The 24,678-nt window shown below is 38.6% G+C and overlaps 1 protein-coding gene across 1 annotated transcript in view; it reads right to left on the minus strand.

The window, feature by feature from the left end:
• Nucleotides 1-994: 994 nt before the first annotated feature.
• DIAPH3 (diaphanous related formin 3) overlaps nt 995-24,678 on the minus strand; it is a 490,845-nt gene continuing 467,161 nt past the window's right edge. The window contains exon 28 of the mRNA XM_026009631.2: nt 995-4,900. Within this exon, the coding sequence (XP_025865416.2) occupies nt 4,638-4,900 (263 nt within the window). The 3' untranslated portion in view covers nt 995-4,637. The remainder of the gene's footprint in view (nt 4,901-24,678) is intronic.

The raw sequence follows: 24,678 nt of genomic DNA on the forward strand, positions 1-24,678 counted from the left end.
TAGTGTGGCTGGCTGAGAGGCCTGGATGCAGTTCTTGGGTATGCTGGTTTGTGAAGGCTAGTTTTCCACTTCCCTGGGGCAGGATCTGCTTGAGAGGGGCACACGTGACCTAAAATTAGCCAATACGTTTTCTGCAGTTATAACCCAGGTGCTTTTCAAACTGCTGTTTCTGTGCTAGGTCTTTGAGAGATAGAGTGCCTTAGCCCTTTAAGAGCAGATTTTCAGTTTCCTGTCGTTCACAGGCTGTCCAGAATTAAGCCCTGCTGATTTTCAAAGCCAGAAATTATGAGGGTTCATCTTCTTAATGCGGATCCCTATGTTGGGTGTGTGTGTGTGTCCCTGATGTGGGGCTTGATCCCTCTGCTCCTCAGGGAGGACCTCCTGCCTGTGGTTTAACTCTTGTTTGTGGGTCACTGTGCTGGGAGTTTGGTTCACAACTGTGTCTCTGCCTCACCTACTCTTCTCAACAGGGCTCTTTATAGCTTTAGCTGTGGAATAGCTGTTCTGCTAGGCTTAGGGTGTTCTCAGAGCCAGTTGCACACTATATGTCATTGCAGCCGTGAGGAGATGAGTTCAGGATGCTCCCACTCTGCCATCATCTTTCCAAATCCCAAGGTATACTCTCCTTATACACATTTTAAAAGGCAAAGGTCTGTTTAGGAATAATAAATTTTATGGTTTAGGTTCCATGATTTTTATTTTATGGGGAGATCTGGATTCAATTATGACGTGCCAATTCAGTCTTTGTGGTTCTTTGGCAACTTCAGCACTTGAGTTTTGCTCAAATGCAGCTCTTAGAGCAAAAACAGCTTAACAGTTTGGCCCCAGGACGTATTTCAAGAACACTCAGGCCTGGCACGGACATGTAGTAACTACTTTTAACAATTGACTAGAGAAAATGGAGTACTGTTACACTGCCAGCTTTACAATTCCTGGATTTCAAAAATTTTAATAATTAATATGAAGAAAAAGAATATGAATGCCACTTTTCGAGTTTCAATCAGATTAGCAGTTTATTTTTTAGGACCTATTACTTTCCAAAAGTTACATAGTCAGCACAAAAGGTTGGTACATAAATAACCATGAAATATGCTCCCAGTCTACCTGTGCTTACCCATAAAGGAGAGCTGAATAAGATGAAATACAGCATAGATACAAATTATAGCCTACCTGATTTAGTTTTTAACTAGGAAACTCAGATCTACTTTGGATTATGATATTTTAAAATCACAATAAATCAACCCAGGCAATAATCATTTGTGGCCAAACTAACACTTCAAAGTCATTAACAACTCCTCTTTTTGAGTAAATAATATGGTAACAATTGGAGTTTGGAGCAACTTAGTATAAATAATTGCATTTTCTATATCTACCAGGAAATTTTTGATATAAATTATTATAATATCTACTTCTTCATATAAACTTTGATATATTTTGTTTAAATATTTAAATGTTAACAAAGGAAATACATGCATATAGAGTGGTACCCTCCTTGTCTCCATTTCTGATTTACTCTCCTTGGTTTCAGTTACCTGTGGTCAACCATGGTCTGGATACAGATGCTCCTTCTTCTGGCATAATGTAGAGGTGAACAGTAGCTTAACACTATGCTTGTGTCATTCTGCTCACTGCAAATCATCATGGAGGCATTTTATCATCTCACACCATCACAAAAAGAAGGGTGAATATAGTACATTGATTTTTTTTTTTAAGATTTATTTGAGGGGGGAGGGGAAGAGGGAGAGAAATGCAAGCTGACTCTGTGCTGAACATGGAGTCCTACTCAGGGCTTGATTGTTACGTCCCTGATCCAAAATCAAGAGTCAGATGTTCAACCAACTGAGCCGGCTGGGTACCCCTACATTAAGTTATTTATTTATTTATTTTTTATTTATTTATGATAGTCACACACACAGAGAGAGAGAGAGAGAGGCAGAGACATAGGCAGAGGGAGAAGCAGACTCCATGCACCGGGAGCCCGACGTGGGATTCGATCCCGGGTCTCCAGGATCGTGCCCTGGGCCAAAGGCAGACGCCAAACCGCTGCGCCACCCAGGGATCCCCATTAAGTTATTTTGATAGAGGTTACATTCATATAATTTTTATTATAGTATATTGTTAGTTCTTAGTTACTGCTGTTAATCTCTTACTCCGCCTAATTTATAAATTAAGCTTTGTATAGGAAAAAGCATAATATATATATAGGGTTTGGTACTATCTGCAATTTCAGGCATTCCCTGTGGTGGGGTGGGGGGGCTGTCTTTGAATGTATCCCCTGAGGATAAGGGGGGGAGTAAGGGGGTGGTGGGGGGAGACAGGATATGCTAGCATGATTAGACTGCTTCTCTTATTTTTAAATCACTTCAGAATATTAGCAGCAGGTCTTTGCTTTTGGACAACTCAGTGATCATTTGGTTGTGTGTTTCTGCCAAATTCTCTACACTGACCAGAGAGAGGCTGAGAACCCATTTGGGGTTTGTCACCAGACTGGATGGAACACCCTCATCGAGGGTGCTGGGCTGTGTTTTGGCTTCCAGTTTACCTAATTCAAATGAATAGACTGCTAGCTCGGAAACATGAAATTGTACCTCAATGCCTGCCCTCAAATTAAAGGTCATCACTATAGTTTCCAGCTACAGTTGGCTAAAGGAATATTAAGAGTTTTTCATAAAACCCTACACATACCCTCCTGCCTGCTGTTGAAGGCACATGTATCAGTGAAATATGTGCAGCAGAAAATGATCCGTTTCTCAGTTGGCTCTTGCCTCTGTCAACTCTTTAGCTGCAGAGAGGAAATCCAAAACACGGTCCCCTACTCGGGCCTGCTCAGACTCCTGTCAGTGATGGGAGGGCTGGGACCCCTGGGGGAGTGGGGGGCAGCCCCGGCTGGTGCTCTGCTAGCCTCGGGCTTCTGGTCCTCCTGCTGGGTGGTTGTCCTTGGGCTCCTGCAGACAGATGCTCTGGGGCCTGACGGCTCCAGTTTAGGCCTTGCTTGCATGTCTCTGCCCCTGGGGGTCTCTGTCATCTTCGCTTCCCTTTACTTGCCAGGCTGCTTCTCCCGTGCGGCTGCTCCCTGGCCCCAAGTTTCTGGAGTGTTGATCTGCCACCTGGTATGTCCAAACTATCTGGTTGAATTTCAGTTTTGTTTCTGAAAAGCCCAAGTCTTTGCAAAAGCCCGTGAAGAACCGATAGTCAGAATGCTTTTATTTAACTTCTTTTCTTGCTGTTAGGATCCTGTCTGCTAAAACGTGTAAATGTCCTTCACCTTTCTTGATTTTTTAAGATCTGTTTTCAGGAAAATATGCATTTGTGCCCTCCAGTTGCAACTCCTATTTCAGCAATGCATAGGAGAACAATTTATTCCTACACAGGCTGGGGATAACAGTGTTCCCCAAAGTCTATAAACAGGGCCTGGCTCATAGTTCTAATTAATTAACTTTATTAACTTGGAGCTGAAAGGAGGTGGCAACTTAAGGAAATAAAAAGCAGCGGACCTCGCCAGACTGGTTCCACATAACTGCTTTTTAACTGAAGGTAAAAGAGCAGTCATTTACTTACTGAACGTAATAAAGCAAAATAGATGCTAAGATAGACGGCGGAGCACAGGCTATTTACAGCTTATTCACAGAATATGCTAACTACAAAAAAAAAAGCCCCAACGTTTTTCATTTAGTGCAAGTAGCAAGTTTATTTTCTTGAATATAGAATTAAGAGTTAATTTGATGCCCCAAATGAGGTAAAATTGCAACATTTGCATAGGAAAACCTTCCTCGACACACTTTAGACCTTTGTTAAACATATTGATTGTCAGATCAAAGAAACAGCAATTTCAAGTTTGTTCACAGAAAAAAAAAAAATTTGTTACCTGGGAAGTTTCAAAATGGCAGTTCTATCCCAGAATCATAATCACCAAGGGAAAAATGCTCTCTCGGTTAAGTTTCGGCAGTGCTGTAATACCATATACCTCCACTTGATGCAAAAGCATGTGCGTTTTACAGGGTGCATGCATGCATTCCTAGTACATCATTTTTGGAAATGTGCTCAATGGCCTCCCAGTCTCCTGCAGGATCTCATTAACATGAATTCAACAATGATAATAACGAGCTTACATTCATTTCCTCACAGCTTTGTTCTATTCAGTTTTATGTTTCTGATGCCATGTTGATAGCATGAAGATCCCAGTGCATGAGAAACGTGGGCCCATACAAACAACATGCATGGGGTATGTATGTATATATCAAGAGTTGACATTGATGATTTGATGTTCATTAATGCTGAAAACAGAAAGGTAAAAATTACAGTGACTTAGAAAAATGGTACTTTCTTCAGGACACATTGCTGAACACATGGCCACCTACCTGTTTTCTAAAGCATTATGTATAATTTAACCACCAAATATAGAACACATGAATACCAGGAGACAAGAAAAGCATTAAAACCCATTACAGTCTTGAATAAGCCCAAACCTCACGTACATAGGAAAAGCACTGCAATCATGTTATTTAGCTTTATTTTTCTAATATATATCATAATTTAAACTATATAAAGTCACTTATATAAAAAGTAATTTTTTTTTCAAGTGATATAGCTTAGAGCATGGCTTTATATTTGGCTTAATCATTTTTTACCAGTTTAATTTATAAAGCTCGTAATCTTGCCAGCAGGGCTTCAACTTCGGGAACAGATTCGTTTTTAGAAACCGAGCCAAGAAGTTCCATTTCCTTTTTTCTGTAGCTTTCTACATTACAGGCTTCCTTCTTCTCAACTGCCTTGATCCTCCCTGTAGACGTATGAGTGTCTAGATTATAATTAAGCTCCTTGGCGACTGGAGTCCTCGTTGAGTTGCAATTGATATTGTAGTGTGAACGTGACCCTTCTGTCAACTGCACTTTCTGATTTTCTGCAGTAGGGAGGAAAGAAACAGAAAACTTATCACTGTGATAAGCAAGGACTGTGCACATTATGAAACATTAATTTAAAATAATTATGCTCAAGTCCTCTTAGATAAATTAAAATATTCAGAGAAAGGTAGATTGAAAATAAATACACAAGAGTTTAAGAATAAATGAAAATATAACTCAGCAACCCTTTCATTAGCACGCATGCTGATTTCCTTCTGGTCTTTGCTCAAATGCTATACGACTAGAGAGGCACTTCTAGGACCATCCAGCAGAAATAGCCCCGCCCCTTTCCATCACACGTTCACCCCTCACGTTTTCCTTCATAAAACTCCTAACCACCAGACACATCAACCTGTTTACTTGTCCACTGTCTGTCTTTTTACTAGAATGTAAGTTCCAAGACTGCAGGGATGTTGTTCTAAGTACTGCTTTAATGTCAGTGCCTCAAAATGGCCCTGGGGCAAAGTGGTGTTCAATCAATATGCACTGGGTAAAGAAATCATCTCCATGCTCTAGGACCCAAGACACGCATTTGTTGGAATGATAATGAGATTTTTTTTTAAGAAAAAAAAAAGTTTTTTTTTTTTAAGAAAAAAAGGAAAGTTTCGAATAGGTCTTTAAAAACTCAGTGATTTCCTTCAAAAGAACTATTGTATTTGGTAGGCAAATTAAAACATCCTAGCAAATCAAAATTATGTCATAATCTGTCAGATATACACACATATATTCATAGACATGTATACATAGGCACACATATATCCTTTTGTTGGTGACTGGCAGGGAGCCTGGCGTGCAAGGCTGGAAGGGGGACAGTTGCAATAGCTAATGACTTATGGCGCTGGCTGATTGACTTTCACAGGGAATGCTAGATTTTCTTTTAATTAACTGACTGGCCTATCCTATCATGCAATCTTATAAGGTATTTCTCCTAGGTCTCAAACTTTGAAGAAACAGACACCCTCAATATTCATGTAACCTTGAACGGGGCTTGAAAATGGCTTCAACAAACTTGACATGACATTTAAAGTTTTTTGGTTATTCGCTGAGAGATGTTCCATTATCCCAATAGTAATGACTTTGGAGCACAAGCAGTCACTCATGACAGTGTGTTTTATGTGAGTGCTGAAAATTCCAACCGAAAACAGCTTGTACATTAAAAGGTGGCTGCTGAAGATATTTACTGCACTGTCATTTCCTGACCAGGGGCTTCCAGTGATGGATGAGTATTTTACACACTTTCTTGGACAATCTCAACAAATTTTAGAAGTATGATCACCTTTTAGCTGTTGGAAGAAAATAAATACAGTTTTCCTATCACCTTCTCTATCAGGTGGGCAATTGTTACTCAAAAATCAAAACCTAACAGAGTACTGATTTTCTTAGAGCTGTTTGTAATGGACATATTGTGTTTGCAGGAAAGAGGACAGAGGACATAGTATCCCTGTAGTTCCCATGACCACACAAATTTATTTATTTTTTTCATAGTATCCACCCTCCTGCCCCCAGAATGTCTGAGAACTGCATTTGTAGCTAAAAGGAAGTCTTTCATCAGCTTACTCTTCCTTTCCCCCAGATGTTCCTATCTCTTCTTGTCATTGGATTTCTTGTAAACGATTCCATCATGATGATGTCACCAATGAAGTGGCTGCTATTCTGCTACTGGGCGACTCTAGCTCCAGTTTTGATGGCAAAGATGACATTAAATTCGTAAACTATGGATGTAAAATAAACACAGAATAAGTATTCTATACCTTCTCTGGCTATAATGTATGAAGCCCAATTCCATATATGGCAAAATGAAAAAGACCATGGGATTTTAAGGTGAATCCGAATTGAAATCCACATTTTTGCTTGGCTTTGACAAGTTATGACAAGTTAACCTTTCATGTCTCAGGTTCTAATAAACCACGTTAGAGAAGTTGTGAGAATTAATGCAAATAATGTGGGTGACACCAGCTTCAAGATACTTATTTCCCCCTCTATTAAAGCTTCTTAAGGGATGCATCTACCACCCAGGGCTGACCTTTCTGACTTTCTGGTGACTGTACGGGTGAGGCCTCAAATATCACTTTATTAACAGCTTGCATTTATATGGCATCTTTATTTATAAAGTATTTCTTTCACTTTAAACATTACCACCCTAATTTTATAGATTGAGAGGTAAAAGCAAAAGGAGGTTAAGTCATTTGCTTAGACTTAGCTACTGAGTAAATCAGTGGCAGAAGCCAAATGCTGTCTCTAGAGATACTAAGGCTGTCTTAAACAAATTTGAAAAGCTTTTTGCCAAGGAAAAGTGCTAAGTAATTCAAAGCTAAGTTTCATAATAATCATATCCTGTACTTATACCTCAAAATGCTTTTCTGTCACATTTAATTTTCTCAATCACTTTGTAAAGCAGATTGTAGACTCATGTAAACTACCTCAGTACAGTATGTCCAAGGTCATACATGTGCTCCATTTCTTTCTGAGTCTTACTGAAATCCATGACAATGAATTTCAAGGATGACCTTAATACTACTGCAATTCCCTTGTCCGTTCATTCTTCCATTCTCCTAGACAAATATTTCACACCTCCTCTGTTCTTATCAAATGTCCAACATATTCTCCTTTGCTGTCATTTAGCTCGTTCAGAGAAGCAATCGGAAGAAAACTCCCATGAGCTTCCACCTGCCCCCAGTATCTATCTACTCACTCCACGCACATATACTCCTAGCCTCCCTAGGGTATTCTGTGCCCCGCCCCCCAACCTCCCGAGGACAAACCTGCACAGTGAGCACCACACACTACTGTCATTTGTCTATTCAAGGACATCCTTCTGACAGCTGTGGCCTCTACTGGAAAGGTTTCCTTCCTCATGTGATCATTCCCCTCAGCATACAAGTATGTTGTCATAACCACAATCTTTAGGGAAAAAAAAAATATGTATTTGACTCCACATCCTCCATTTACTACCTCAATTGTTGACTGCCTTTATAGCAAAAACATCTCAGAAGAATTGCCCATTCTTCCCATCTTAGTTCTTCTCTTCCTATTTTTCTCTTGAACCCACTCCAATCATGCTTTTGACCCTTTACTCTTCTGAAACAGCTCTTGTCAAGGTCACTAATAAACTGTGTTGCTAACAGCAAGGACTGTCTATCCACTTGGATATTTTAGTCCTCCTTTACTCAACCTATACAAGATTCAAGGATGAAATGCCTAGCAGAGCCTGGGCTTTTCTTTAACTGTTTGCTCTTTGAACTTCTTTGGAGGCTTAGGTGGATAACACTGGGTGGGTCAACACAGGCAAGAGCATTTCTACCCTTTTCAGAGAACTCCAAATATTATTTTGTTCCTATAGCACGCCCATAGATAAGAGAAAAACCAAGCTGGCATTTAACTCCTCTGTGGTTTCAGGTGGAAAATCTTTTATGAGAAGCGACAGACAAGATGACACAAAACGGAAAGTGGCCATTCCTGAAACCACCAAAGAAATAAAAAAGAAAGTGCACAAGGGCTTCTTTAAGACTGAACTTAGAGCTCTTAGATAACAACTCTTCACTCCAACCCTCACATTTACCTCTCAGCACCTCAATAGTCTCCAGGTGGGGCTGCAGTTTCTTTCTTTTTACTTTGTTCCCAGTCATGGGAGTCCCAAACTGTGGAACTGTGAGAAAGTCTCAACTGAAACTGCAAAGCTGAGGAAGTCGAGAGGGAGGAGTCTCCCATCCCACTGCAACTAGTGACAATGTTTACAGGTGGAGGAAGCTCCCAAGTTGGACATGTTTATTATAATGTTGGGTTCAAAGCCAGGTGTCTTTTGCCATTACTATTATCTTAAAAGTTGGCTATTGGTGGCTTCATGTGGGCTGAACTGTAGATACAAATTCCACACAAAAACAGATACTTGGTTTCTAAATGGTTCACTTCAAACATTGGGGGATGGTTTTAAGTTGGAGAGAACTCTCTGTAGGTGTGTGCTCAGAATCATAAAATAAATTATTATTTGAAGCCAACGGACTCATAGCCTTTTCCTATGAAATTAGACCATTCCAAATACAAGGTGACATGCTTGGACTCTTCAAATGAAAGATAAGGCTGGGGTATTAAAAAAAAAAAAAGAAAAGTATTTTCTGTACCTGTCAACTCAAATCCTTACCAGTACACATTTTTAAATGGAAACTAAAATTATTAAGGCAAAGTGGAATCATTGCTTAACTCTCCAAAGAGAGAAGGCCTGTGCTATTATTTTATGAATCAAATCCAGGGCTTTATAAGATGTTACAGTTGATGTCTGTGAAGGGAAGTATGATATATCTAGGACTATGGCCAATACCCAGGGCCATTGGTGATTATGGTACAGATGGCAAGGACCAGCTGCTATTCTTAGTAGTAGGTCAGTAAGGGAATCTAATCCACATATCTTGTTTCTATGTGGAAATAAACTGAGAATACATGCTGTTTTTCCTTTAAGACAAAAAAAAAAAAACCAAAAAAAAAAACAAAAAACAAAAAAACAAAACAAAAACCCACCTCACTTATTTCAATTTAATTCCTCCTATGATTCTCACTCTAATAATTGATTCTGGAGTCCCACCACAGCTTTTTTTCCTAAAACTGAATAAAAAGTTGAAAACTGTTGGAAAGTTGAATGGCTCTTAAATACAGAGAACCCCCTGGACTTACACATGAGAATAAAAGCCTTGAACTAGATTTAGGGCTGGATCCCACAGGACCTTTGGCAGACTATAGATTTGGATGACAAAGCTAAACAAACAAAACCCCAAACAAAAAACACCCACTATCCTGAGCTCATTTTTTCATTGTTTTCGGAGTAACACAAAAGACAGGGAAAACTAGGAAAGTTGCTGACAAGAGAATAAACATAAATATATGCAACTGGGCCTCCAGATGAGGAAATCTTTCAGCCAACAGTTGTTATGCTGCTATGCTGAGGTGAGGCTGATGGCCCTTGGGGGAAAACCCTCTCAGCTGCAGGAAATATCAGTTATGGTTTAGAAAGAGGTATTATTCCCTTTAAGTCAGTATTGATCCCCCATCACATTGTGGTTCTAATGGGCACTGGCTTCTTAGAAGCGCCAACTCTCAGATGAAATATAAAATTGAGCTCCTGCCTTTTGTGGTCACTGGTGAGCCTGTGGCAGCTTTGACAGGAAGAAGAACACAAAACTCTGATGTCCTAAATTGACTGCCTCTGTTCTGTTTTCCTGAAGGTTGGTCTCTCTTCCCAGTTCTTTACCTTTTGCTCTTAACTATTACTTTGACCTACTAAGTAGCTGTTTGTTTCACCCCAGAAATGCCTTTACTTTGGTGAGAGAAAAAAAAAATAACCCATAAATATAATTTTTAAAGCACTACTGGGTGCACATGGTAGTAAAGTGTGTGGCAAATATATGTTTTTAATCTATGCAATAACTGAAGTTAGTGCTGGCCGCCAGCAGCCCGTATCCCTGTGGTTTTCCTTACTGTTGATTTACTGATGCTATAAATAATTGTCTTCCCTCAGTTTCATTTTGCTGTTATTTTACCTTTTGTATTGGAAATGTGTAAAAATGACAAAAAGAGCAAAAGGGCATTTTGTATAGTCAAAATCTTTTGGGAGTGCCAAGAGACTCTTATTGAAACCCATTACATAAAAATAAAAACAAAACAATTACTCCCTCATTTTAAAGAACAAAACAAAGAGAATGATAAAGGAGAGTTCTGAATAGAGGAGATAATTGACACATGTTAAAGAAATATGTACAAAATGGAGTCACTTGTGCTAAGCCCCATGACTTGGGCCGAGACATAACAACCTAAATGCAGTTTCAGCCTCACCCGGGAATGTAACTAAAGGTTACCAAGCAATCTGGAATTACTTGGCCAGGACTAGTGAGGTAATCTGTCCAATAGACCCTTTCTGTCCTCTTTCAAAGGAAGGTGACCTTGCCAGAAATAATAAAGCCTTTCCTCATCTCACCCCCTTTCAGCCTATAAAAGTCTTCCATCTCCTACAGCTCCTTAAAGCTCCTTACTATGTGCTAGATGGGATGCTGCCCATTTAGTAAATTTCTGAGTAAAGCCAGCTTGATCTTACAATTCACTCAGTTGAATTTTGTTTTCTAACAGAATTGGTGGCAAAAAAAAAGACCTGAAGTAGACTTTTTGGGGCTTTGGAAACAACCAGAAACACAGGAGTGGTACTCATGAACGTTTCTGAGTTTTTTCCTTGCCACTACTGAGGGCTGTGAGTTCCTCTTGGTTCTGACTTTAGCTCTTGCGTTGAGCTTCTGATCTAATTGGCTTTCCAGTCATCCGACGTTGAGAGCAGCTGGTAGTTCAGGCCACACTTCTTACTTAATTGGTAGAAACTCCCTCTCCCCTTGATTCTGTCTTAAAATCCACATAGGAACTGTCAGTGGGAGTTTGCACTTCCCCGATTATGTGGAGCCCCCAAGCCGCATTCATTGAAGTCTGCTGCTTTAGTACTTTCCCTGGTCCGATGTTCCATGGTGGGAAGTGGTATGGGCCACACAGGGCCTTTTCTTGTCCAGGCTACAGCAACATCTTTTGGTTACTGCTGGTGTGTTAAGGTGCACAGGTTTGTCTGTCTTGTATGTAGATAAAGGTTATTGCTAAAGGAATCTGTGAAGCAGTCACAAAATTGGCAGGGAAAAGTCTAGCATTTAAAAGCTGTTACCAGTTTTTGCCACCTAATCCAAAGACTCTCATGTTAGGATAAACTGGTCATGGGGGCAGGTCAGATTGACCCTAGGTCACTGGCCAACCTCAATTTCTGGGCAGTGAGGTATATGGCACACCCCACGCAACCCCTAAACCAGAGGTATATTAAATATTAGTTTGACTCCAAGTCAAGTTTGGCTCCAAGTATTAGTTTGCTAATTAAGTATCAGTTTGGCTCCAAGAGAACTAACGTTTTAGCTTTAAAATTTTTTTTTTTAAAAATGAGATCCTTAAAAAGTTGGTGTACCACCTTCCAGCACACTTGCTTATTTCATGTCTAAGAACTATGGTTACAGAACGTATAATACCTATAAAAATGGCAAAATCTTACTAAAGGCAACCAAGATAGTTCATTCAAAAAGTGCACTCAAAAGCAAAAGTTTCTGAATTAAACAGAACAGAGTACTTTCTAAAAGGCTTCAATATTCCAAATTGTTTCATTAAAAATTCTGTAGTAAAAAGCTCATGAAAATTTAGACACAAGGGACACCTGGGTGGCTTAGTGGTTGAGTGTCTGCCTTCAGCTCAGGGTGTGATCCTGGGTCGGGGGATCAAGTCCCACATCGGGCTCCCTGCATGGAGCCTGCTTCTCCCTCTGCCTGTGTCTCTGCCTCTCTCTCTCTCTCTCTCTCTCTCTCTGTGTGTGTGTCTCTCATGAATAAATGAATCTTAAAAAAAAAAAAAAAAAAGACGTAAGAGGTACCCGAAACAAAGGACGATAAAACCGACAGGACTCCTACTGTTCTCTACCTTCCATTACCTGAGTACTCACATTCTAACTCTGTCTGAACCACCCTTCCACTCTGCAGGGACTATTAGACAGTTAGCTTTACAAGAAAACCACCCAAAGTTATGAGTGATCCTTCTCAGGTATCTCTCCTCCTTGGTAAAAAAACTGAAATAGGTTAGAAATTAGAGAATTTTCCTAAAGGGAGGATCCCCAAAATTATTCTGAAGATTTTAGTCATTATTGAGGACTATGACCCTAATTTGTCAGATCCTTATCAGCTTGTACAAATGATGGTGGGACCTGGTGAAGCCCAAGAATATATGTGGAGGCAAAATGGCAAAACACGGAGGATGATTTTTGAGATGCCTGATTTCCAGTGTGGCCCCCTCATGGACCAGTAAAAGCACACAAAATAACTCATTTTTTACAAACCATTTATAGAACTGGTCTGTTATTCAAACACACAAACAAAAGATAAATCTGTGGCCAACTTTAAAGCTTATCTGGAAGCTGTCTTACAGCATTCTGAGTTCCACACAATAAACATCATCCAACCTGCTCTTGCTGCCCTAGTAGTAAATGCATTATCTCCTGAATGGATTGGTAAAAAGGTGGAACATAGAATGGGAGATCACCAGTGTCTGAACTTGGAACCAACACAGCTTAAAACTGTGTGAGGTCTTAGGAACACAAATGCAAACAAAAGTCTGCCAGTGAGAGTGGATCTGTACAACAGATCCAAGAACGTGCACTTGAGATAAACCCTGGCTGTCCACATCACACCCTCTAACGTACCCACCATTAGAATGATAGCCCAAAGGTTGATGTTTCATTGGTAATCACCTGGGACTCTGGAAAAAGAAGTGTACTTTTAAAGGTCCTATGCAAATTCTTAACATCAACTCAAAAGAAGCAGCTTTTAGGTCGGAAGCTGATAATTGGAGTCTGATGGGAACATTTTTGAGGCTTTTTCTCCTTAGCTAAAATTAAAATGTACCCAGAAGGCAAGAAAAACTTTCTAGCAGATCCACTTCATAAAAGGATTTATGGGTGGATCAGTCTACAATGTCATTTAAGTAGCAACCCAGTTCCTTGAGGAATTAAAAACAACTGTCCCTAACTTATAAATCTTTATAAAACCAGAAAAATAGCTCCAGAAAAAAATTTTAAACCCACCCACTCCTTCAATCATTCCCCAGACCTCCTCTATTTATCTTGAAAGGCTTGTAAATCTTATAAAAATTTTAGTCCTAGGAAACAAAAGTCAGGCACAGGGGAAGGGACTTGCATTCTTTTCCTGTGCCTTTGAAATGTAAATGTTCCACTTGATTCCTCCAGGAATTCTTACCGAGGTCATCTCTTTAAAATACTAACTTTAGGAATAAGAATGGCTACAGATCCTGGAGGTAGGAAGACCGAACTCACCTCCTCCAGAAGCACACCAAATCTACACCTCTTTATAGAACAATTCCACCTGAAGAACTGAGGGCTGACAGCTTCTGCACAACATAAGAGACCAGAAAGAGATGGAGACAAAGGGACCTGTGCAGATTCATCTGCTCTGGGGAAAAAAAAGAAAAGAAAAGAAAAAAAGAAAAGAAAAGAAAAGAAAAGAAAAGAAAAGAAAAGAAAAGAAAAGAAAAGAAAAAAAAACAAGCTGCAGTTTAAAAAGGTAACTAGAATATAATGGAATCAGCCCTAGAGAACTGCCAAATGGTAGCAGAGCTGCTGGAACTCTCTCAGGTCGGAGAAGCTATCAAGTGCCACTGTTTATCTTCTTCCTTCTCCTTGATAGTGCAGATAGGAGCGGGGTCCAGGCTCAGTAACCATACTGCCATCTTACGGAGCCCTGGGTACCCCGGCCATATCAACCCCAAATGGCATGGCTTAAAAAGCCACTAGAATATAAAGGATCTAGCCCTAGAACTTGGCCAAACAGCAGGAGAGCTCTCTAGATCAAAAGGGCTGTGAAGTGGTTTGGTTTTCATTTCTCCTCCACTTTGACAGTGTGGACAGAAGCAGAGTTCAGGCACCCTAGCTGGCCTACCACCTCAGTGAACCCTGGGTCCCATGGTCCACACTAGCCCCAGCCATCCCACCAAGGCACACACTAGGAAACCCCTGCTCAGCACTTGCTATAGCTTTAGCCCTCTCGCCAAGGTGACACAGGTAAAAAATACCCTGAAACATTCCAGGCTCATACTCTAGTTCCAGATAATGTGCCTTGGCACCCTCAGTACAGAGCACCTTGGGATGTCCTGGCTTGTGCACTCCTGGGCTCTGGGACATTGTGGCTTGCACCCTTTCAACTTCAGCTGTCCTGCCAGGGTACCCTCTGTGGAGAGAGCCCTGAGACTGCACTGGCATGCTCACTTCAGTTATGGTCATCCTACTAGGGCAGCCTCAGCAGAGTGCCCCAGGACCCCCAGCCCACGGCAGCCCAAGCTCCAATCAGCCAAAGTCAGCAGATAAACATAGTCTACACAGGGGATGACTGCACACAAGATCATTTCTTCAAGTTTAGAAGTAACTGTCTGCCTAATTCATAAAAATAAACACAGAAAGTCATGCAAAATGAGTAGACAGAGGAATATGTCCAAACAAAAAAACCACGACAAAACATAAGACAAAATAAACAACATGGAAATAAGCATCTATCTGGTAAAGAGTTCAACATAAAGAATGATCATAGGGACGCCTGAGTGGCTCAATGGTTGAGCATCTGCCTTTGGCTCAGGGAGTGAACCTGGGGTCCTGAGATCGAGTCCCACATCAGGCTCCCTGTATGGAGCCTGCTTCTCCCTCTGCCTATGTCTCTGCCTCTCTTTCTGTGTCTTTCATGAATAAATAAAATAAAATCTTAAAAAGAAAAGAAAAGAAGAGAAAAGAAAAGGGGCAGTCCAGGTGGCTCAGCGGTTTAGCACTGCCTTCAGCCCAGGGCCTGATCCTGGAGACCCAGGATCGAGTCCCATGTCGGGCTCCCTGCATGGAGCCTATTTCTTCCTCTGCCTGTATCTCTGCCAGTCTCTCTCTCTCTCTCTGTCTCTCATGAATAAATAAATAAAATCATAAAAAAAGAATGATCATAAAGATGGTCACCAGACTTGAGAAAAGAGGAATGAATTCAGAGAAAACTTCAACAAAGTAGTGGGATTCATAAAAAAAGAGCCAATCAGAGACAGAACATACAATGAATAAAATAAAAAATACAGATGAAAGAATCAACAGTGGATTGGAGGATGTGGAAGAATGATCAGCAAGCCTTAAGACAGGGTAATGGAAAGCACCCAAGCTGAATAGCAAAAAAAAAAAAAAAAAAATTTTAAAATGAGGATTAAAAAAAATGAGGATAGGTTAAGGGATCTAGATCAAGTGAACAAATACATTAGAGGGGTCCCAAGAGGTGAAGAGTAAGAGGGGTAGAAAACTTTTTTGAAGAAATAATTGCTGAAAACTTCCATAGCACAGGGAAGGAAACAGATACCCATGTTCAGGAATCAGAATTCCAAACAAGGTGAACCCAAGGAGGTCCATACTACAACACATAATTAATATGTTAAAGCTTAAATGTACAGAATTTTAAAAGCAGCAAGAGAGAAGCAACTAGTTATGTACAAGGGAAACCCAATAAAACTATCAGCTGATTTTTCAGCAGAAATTTTGTAGGCCAGAAGAGAGTGGCATAATATATTCCAAGTGTTGAAAGGGGAAAAAAAAACCCCTATATCCAAGAATATCTGTATGGCAAGGTTCAGAATTAATTAATTCAGAATTAAAGGAGAGATAAAGAGTTTCCCAGGCAAATGTTAAAGAAGGCCATCAACACAAAAGCAGCCTTACAAGAAATATTAAAAGGGCTTCTTTAAATGTAAAACAAAAGGTCATAACTAGAAGAAAATTATGAAAGGAAAAAAAATTTGTGAGTAAAAGTAAATATACAGAAGAAATAGTACAGCAGTCACTTATAAAACTAGCATAAATATTCAAAGACAAAGGCAATAATACTAATTATATGTAAACAACTGGTAAAAGGAACTTGCAGAATAAAAATATGTAAAACATGACAACATATACATAAAACATGGAAGCAGGGAGTAAAAATGAAGTTCTTTTAGAATGTGTCCAAACTTAAATAGCCATCAACTAAATGTAGACTGCTATACACTTAGGATGTTACACATAAACCTTATGATAACCACAAACCAAAAACCTGTAATAGATATACACAAAATAAAAAGGAATCCAAGCATTACATTACAGAGTCATCAATCACAAGGAAAGAGAGTAAGAAAAAAGAGAAGTACAAAAACAACCAGAAAATAACTAACAAAATGGCAATAAATATATACCTGCCAAATTACTTATAAATGGTCTAAATGTTCCAATAAAAATACATAGCATGGTGGAATGGAAAACACCAAGACTCATTTATGTACTGTCTACAAAAGGTTCACTTCAGGCCTGAAGACACATATAGATAAAGTGAAGGTGAGTTAGGGACAAATGGGGCTAGGCAGGGCTAGATAGGGGGCCATGGAAGCAGGTTCACAAAAATCCCAAAAATACTGAGGTGGAAGAAACCAGAGATAAGGGAACAAGCCAGACCACCCTGCCCTAAGTATAGGCTGGGAGGGTGTCTTGTTATAACAGCTACTTGTAACCAACAAAAAATCATCAGTCTCTAAAAAGGAAGTAAGCCATTACAGATGTTATCACTAGTCCTTACTTGATGGTGATATCATCCACCATGGTGGATATGTTAAAAGGATTTAGGTTTGGGAAGCCTGGATGGCTCAGAGGTTGAGCATCTGCCTTTGGCTCAGGGCATGATCTCAGAGTCCCAGGATGGAGTCTCATATCGGGCTCTCTGCATGGAGCCTGCTTCTCCCTCTATCTATGTCTCTGCCAATCTCTCTCTGTGTGTCTCTCATGAATAAAAAAATAAAATCTTGAAAAAAAAAGGATTTAAGTTCTCTGATTGGGCTCTCAATAAAAGACCAACCCTACAAGCCCTCAGTGGCAACCCTGTCGGGACCCCTCTCATTCCTGAGAGCTTTCTCTGTGTCTTTACCTAATAAATTTCCATCTCTTTACTCACTTTCCTGTGTCTGTGAGATTCATTCTTTGACTCTGTGAGTCAAGAACCAAGCTCTCCCATATCAAAGGGATGGAAAAATACATTTCATGCAGATGGACTCAGGGGGAAAAAAAGTTAGGGTAGTAATACTTAGAAAAAAATGGACTTTAATAAAACAAAGACTACAACAAGAGACAAAAAAAAGAGGGGCATTGTACAATGATATAGAGATCCATCTAACAAGAGGATATAACAATTGCTTACCTATCTATGCGTCCAACATTGGAGAATCTAAATACATAAAGCAAATTTTAATAGAAATAAAGGGAGAAATTGACAGTACAATAATACTAGGGACCTTTAACACCCCACTTACATGAATGGAGAAATCATCCAGGCAGAAAAATCAAGGCACATGGAACATTCTCCAGGATAGATCACATGTTAGGCCACAAAACAAGACTCAATATAATTCAAGAAGATTGAAACCCAAATTAAGTCTTTTCCAACCACAGTGGTAGGAAACCAGTAATCAATTAGAAGAAAAAAACAAACAAACAAACAAAAAACACAAAAAACAAAACTGGGAAAAACATGGCAGGCTAAACAGTATGCTAATAAATAACCTAAGAGTCAATGAAAAAAAGCATAAAGGAAATAAAAATAATAGAGGCCAATAAAAATGAAAACACAATGCTTTAAAATCTTTAAGACACAGCAGGAACAGTTCTAGGAGGGAAATATAAACAGACCTACCTCAAAAAAAACAAGAAAAAGCTCAAATAAACAATCTAACTTTGCACCTAAAGGAACTAGAAAAAGAATAAACAATGCAGAAGAAGCATTTAACAACATTCAGTATCTGTTTATGATAAAAAAACTTTCAACAAGGTGGGATTAGGGTGAACATACCTTAACATAATAAAGACCATATATGACAAACACACAGCTAATATCCTACTCACTGGTGAGAAACTGAGGGCTTTTCCTCTAAGATCAGGAATGAGACAGAATGTCCACTCTCACTATTTTTATTGGTGGAAATAAAAGTTCTAGCCACAACAATCAGACAAGAAAAATAAATAAAATGATCCAAATTCATAAGGAAAAAGTAAAATTGTTACTATTTGTAGATGACATGGTACTATACATAGAAAACTCTAAAGACTCCAACCAAAAACTATTAGAATAAATCCAGTAAAGTTGCAGAAAACTTAATATACAGAAATCTGTTGTTTGTATACATTAATAATAGAGTAGCAGAAAAAGAAATTAAGAAAACAATTCCACTTACAATTGCACTGAAAATGAAATACATAGGAAAAAAACTAAGGAGGTGAGAGACTGGTACTCTGAATACTATAAAACACTGATGAAAAAAACTGAAGATAGGGTGCCTGGGTGGCTCAGTTGGTTAAGGGCTCAACTCTTGGTTTCAGTTTAGGTCAAGATCTCAGGATCCTGAGACCGAGTCCCACGTAGGGCTCCCTCCTCAGCAGGGAGTCTACTTTCCCCCTTTCTTTCTGGCCTTCCCCTGCACATGCTTTTGCTCTCTAAAATAAATCAATCTTAAAAAAAAAAAAAAGGAAAGTGATGCAAATTGGAAGACATAGCATGCTCATGGATTGGAAGATTTATTGTTAAAATATCCATATTTCTTAAAGCAGTCTACATATTCAAAGTAATCCCTATCAAAATGCCAATAGGATTTTTCACAGAACTAGAACAAATCATCTTAAAATCTGTATAGCCCCACCAAAGACCCCAAATAGTCAAAGCAATGTTAAGAAGAGCAAAGCTGGAGGTACCACAATCCTAGACTTCAAGATATACTACAAAGCTATAATAATCAAAATAGTATGACACTGGCTAGAAATAGGCAAAGATCAATGGAACAGAAGAGAAGCCCACAAATAAACCCATGCATATATGGTAAATTAATCCATGACAAAAGAGGTAAGAATATAGGGTGTGGGAAAGACAGTCTCTTCAGTAAATGGTGTTGAGAAAACTGAAAAGCTACATGCAAAAGAATGAAACTGGATCACTTTCTTACTTCATACACAAAAATAAACTAAGAATAAATTAAAGACCTAAATGTGAGACCTGAAATCATAACACTCCCAGAAAAAAACATAGCAGTAATCTTTTGGATATCACCCTTAGCAACATTTAGCTAAATATGTCTCCTCAGGCAAGGGAAACAAAAGCAAAAATAAACTATTGGGACTAAACCAAAATAAGCTTTTGCACAGCAAAGAAACTGTCAATAAAATGGCAAGGCAATCTACTGACTAGGTGAAGATACTGGTAAATATATATCCAATAAGAGGTTAATATCCAAAATATATAGAACTTTCACAACTCAATACCAAAACCCCCAAATACCCTGATTATTAATTGGTAGAGGATCTGAATACACATTTTTTTTTGAAAGAAAATATACAGATGGCCAACAGATATATTCACCATCATTATTTATCAGGAAAATGCAAGCCAAAACACCCAGATATCACCTCATTCCAAAACCAAGAAATAACAAGTATTGGCATGGACGTGCACTGTTGGGGAGAATATAAATTGGTATAGCCACAGTAGAAAACAATGTGGATTTTCTTCAAAAAATTAAAATCAGAAATAGCACATAACCTGGTAATCTCACTATGGGAGAAAACAAAAATACTAACTCAAAAAGATCTATGCATCCCTTTGTTTATTGCAGCATTATATGCAATAGCCAAGATATGGAAGCAACCTAAATGTCCACTGATAGAAGAATAGATAAAGGAGCTGTGGTTTATATGTGCAGTAGAATATTACTCAGTCATTAAAAAAAAAAAAAAGGAGAGATCTTGACATTTGAAACAACACAGATGGATTTGGAGGGTATTACGCTAAGTGAAATGAGTCGGAGAAAGACAAATATATGATTTTACTAATCTGTAGAATCTAGAAAACAAATGAATGAACAAACAAACAAAAAAGTATTAAAAGACTCATAAATACAGAGAACAAACTGAGAGTTGCCAGAGGGGAGGGGTAGATGGGCAAAATGGGTGAAGAGGAGTGGAAGGTACAGGCTTCCAGTTACAGAATGAATAGGTCACAGGGATAAAAGGCACAGCATAGGGAATATATAGTTAATGGTATTATAATAGTGTTGTAGGATGACAGATGGTAGATAACTTATGATGAGCACAGGATAACCTAGAGAGTTGTCAAATCACTGTTGAACAGCTAAAACTAATGTCGGATTGTATGTCAACTATTCTTCAATAAAAATAACATACCAATTTCAAGGAGGAAATTATCAGAAAAAAATAAAAACAAAAGGGGACAGGGCTATTCTAAAACTTAGGCAAATGAAAAACTTTATATCTTTCCCACAAATATTAATAAAAGGCTTTTGCCATCTAAGCAGGTGACATCAAATTATTCTATCTGCCAGAAACGTAATTTGGATTCGACCTTTTTTGTAACTAATGGTTGTAAGTGGAAGGTAGAGGTCTCTGTGTTTGTCTTTGTTTGTTTCCTTATAAATGTGCTATAGGGCTGTGGTATTTTCTACCTCTGGATAGTATTACTAAAATTAATTTGTAAAAGAGCTCTATGTAATTGGCTTGAAGAGAATTAAGCACTTAAGTGCATTAAGGACTCCTAAAACTCCCAGAAATATAATAGAAACTAATCCAAATGCTTTTAAAGTTCATGTGATCTGAGATAATCTTTGGTAAATAGAAGTTAGTTGAAATTTGTTGGATTAATTAAAATAGATATGTCTTCAGAATTACCAGCATTAAAATTAATGTAGATGTATAACTTTATTCTACTTGGGTTTATTAGTCAAACTGGGTCATATTATCTCCGTTAGAAAATTTGTCAGCAAGAAAGAACAAGGGATGATGGTTGAGTTTGTCTCTGGAGGTTTTTGTGGGTAATTTAAACATCATTTTTGAGAACAGTGATTTAAATAGATATAAAAGGGGAAAAAAGGTTTTAGGTCAACTTTTCAATAGTGTCCCCAAATCTTTTTGGTAGCCTGAAACCTTAAGGTTTTCCTAAGTTAATTTAAATGATGGATAGGCATTAGACATTGACATTTTTTTCCAAAGAAGATTAAATACTGAAACAAATACTGAACACAGGTCTACTTGCTTTTGGCTTCCTTTCACAGAGGAACTAAAGATATTTGGGTCTATTAGTAAACATGTTTTGTGCCACACTGAAGAAAGCATATGTTTCTACAAATTAATTTTTTTTTTATAATTTGTTAAGCCACGGAATGCTCATGTAAAAGTTCACAATTGCTTACTTCTTTATTTTCACTAAAAATTGCAGTTTTTAGTGTTAAAAATACCAATATATGTAATTAAAGCTGCTAGAAATAATAAGGGAAACATCTCCATATGTAAGAAAAATAGGATGTGTGTTTTCAGTAAAAGAAGGTCTGGAAAATGAAGATGTATTTTTGCTAAAGAAAAAGTAATTTTGTCCTAAAGTGAGACTAGTTATTTTGGAATGGGAAAGAGTAAAAAAATTGGACTAAATTGTAAAAGGTTTGAATCTTAGGAAAAAGGAATCTTGGGAAAGGGATTTTATGACAGTCAGCTGGCTAAGATTTGTACAATTTGAAGTTTTAATATCAAAAGTACACTGGTGCAAAATTATAACTGGCTTTCTGCTAAAAGGACAGTTTTCCTGAACTTTGAGTCTGCTTTTGGTAACGGATTGTGAAAATTTCTTTATCTTTTAAGAAATCTGCATTAGAAGCAAAGATTTTATATCTTAAAATAATTTATTGTGTGTGCTTCATGATAAACTATATCTTTGGGTCTTTGATTTCTTTTCTTTTTTTTTTTTTTTAAGATTTTATTTATTTATTCATGAGAGACACAGAGAGGCAGAGACACAGGCAGAGGGAGAAGCAGGCTCCATTCAGGGAGCCCAATATGGGACTCAATCATGGGACTTCAGGATCACATTCTGAGCCGAAGGCAGATGCTCAACCGCTGAGCCACCCAGGCGTCCCAGGTCTTTGATTTCCTAAGAAAAACTGAGTCTTCTAAATTCCTAAAGTCTTCTAAGTTCCTATGTCCTGCTACAATATTATCATAATTCCAGTTATCATTTTAAAACGTGTCAGAGAAATAACCAGATTTCCTTGTCAATTTCACTATAATCAACTCTCATCACATCTTTAACAACGGGAATTTTTAAAGTATTTTGTCATTTGCAGACAGTTATTGTTTTACTCAGATGCTTTTGCAAAAGTGTTCCTGAAAAAGTGCTTCGTCTTCAAGGAGATTCATATAAAGCATTTGACAAGTACAGGTTTCTGATAACTTTAAGATCATAAAAATTGAGCTGGGTAAGAATTTTCAGGACATAAAAATCAGATTCAAGCAGAACAAGTAATTAATACATAGGACTGAATGAACTAAAGGAAGATAATTCTAACTCTTTATGATGTTTTGTTTGAAACATTGCTGGTTCTATCATGTTTTGCTATTTTCAAATTTAAGGAAATCTTTTCTTAAGTGACCTATGACAGCAATTTATTAAAGTGTACCTTTTTTTAAAAAAATTATTTATTTGCGAGAGAGAACGAGAGAGTGCACAAGCTGTGGGGAGGGAGAGGGAGAAACTCTGAAGCACTCTGTGGTGGGCTTGGAGCCTGACCCTAAGATCACGACCTGAGCCAAAATCAAGAGTCAGACACTTAACTGAATTTGGAAACTCTTGAATATTTTTTACATGGCAATATAACTGCTTATCTGCATAAATGCAGTAAGAATCTGTTCTCCTCCTAACAGGATACAACTGGAAACATTGGCTATACTGGCAGGGCTTTGACTGGAATGCCATATTTAAAAGAAATGTGGGTAGACTGAGATATGACTAGACAGCTTTGAGGAAATACCTGGAAAGATCAACCTGGTATCTTGCTTTGAGGATTCCTGGCACTACCTTACCAGGTCAATAAGAATGGTCACTGCCTAGCAGGCCCAGGAACCTTGGGATATTTGCAGGGAGCTTGAGAAGAGCGGAATTCACTCAAACCACAGATTTTGTAGGTAAAATCTAATAGCTTTTAAGAGGTCTATCTGAGATTCCTTCTGAAAAGTTCCATCAAAGCAGTCCTAAAAAAAAAAACAAAACAAAAAACAAAAAAACAAAAAAAAAAAACCCAACTTATATGGCCAATCACTATCCTTCCACCCTTTTGATTTGGAATAATTGAGAACAAAGACTGTCCTTGAATCTCTTTGGAAAGGCTTACACTAGATCCCCTTCACTCCCTAGATGGCAGCCGAACTCCAGGGACTTGAACTTCACAGCCAGGGCAGGCTCCACCTGGCATGTGGTCCTGTGCAGATGCTGGAGACCTCTGAATCAACTTGATGAGGAAGAGCAGTAGCCCACATCAAGGTCAGCCTGCTTCTTCCAAAGATGCTACATCAATACTTCCTACTTTAAACAGAAAATGCTGTCTTCTTTTCTTTCCTTTACTCTGGCAATGGCCTTGAAAGATAACTATCACCCACACCTCCCGGGCCATTGCTAAGAAGGAGTAACTTTTCAGACTGCTGGATTTGTTCTCAAAAACTCCAATCTGTTCATGATGCTAGAACATATTAAATACATTTTGTGCCCCTACAGAATTTATATTTGACTGTTGGGATTCTCATTCTCCCTGGGCGTTAGGAATGCTTAGGTGGCTGACACATACTGGGCAATGCCTCTGAGGTTTTGAACTGCCTCCTAACCGTTCATAAACAGAGTAGGACATCTCATTGCTCAACTCCCCTGAATTTACAATGTCAAGTTAGAAAAGACCTATCAGGAAGAGTTCATGACTAGGTATTTGCTTGCTTGGACAGGTCCCCTACTTTCCTGGTTAGGAGTGAATTTAAATGAGGCTATGATCTGGAACTCCTCCTTAATTCTTGACAAGTACTGCAGAATCTGCTGCTAAAGCAATAAAGTCTTAGACTCCTTGGTCTAGATCTGGATTCTGGGATAGTTCCTGATTATCTTCAAAGAAGGAGGTATCTGTGCTGTGGCCATCACGCTACACTTTGATTAACCCTTCTGGGGAAGTTGAAACTCAGTTATATAAGATCATTGAGCAAGCCATGTGGCTTAAAAAGGTGACTCCTCAATAGACCCTTTCTTTCTTTTTTTTTTTTTTTAAGATTTTATTTATTTATTCATGAGACACACACACACACACACACAGAGAG

Source organism: Vulpes vulpes, chromosome 6 (genome assembly GCF_048418805.1).
Source record: "Vulpes vulpes isolate BD-2025 chromosome 6, VulVul3, whole genome shotgun sequence".
In the NCBI taxonomy this organism is placed as follows: Eukaryota; Metazoa; Chordata; class Mammalia; order Carnivora; family Canidae; genus Vulpes; species Vulpes vulpes.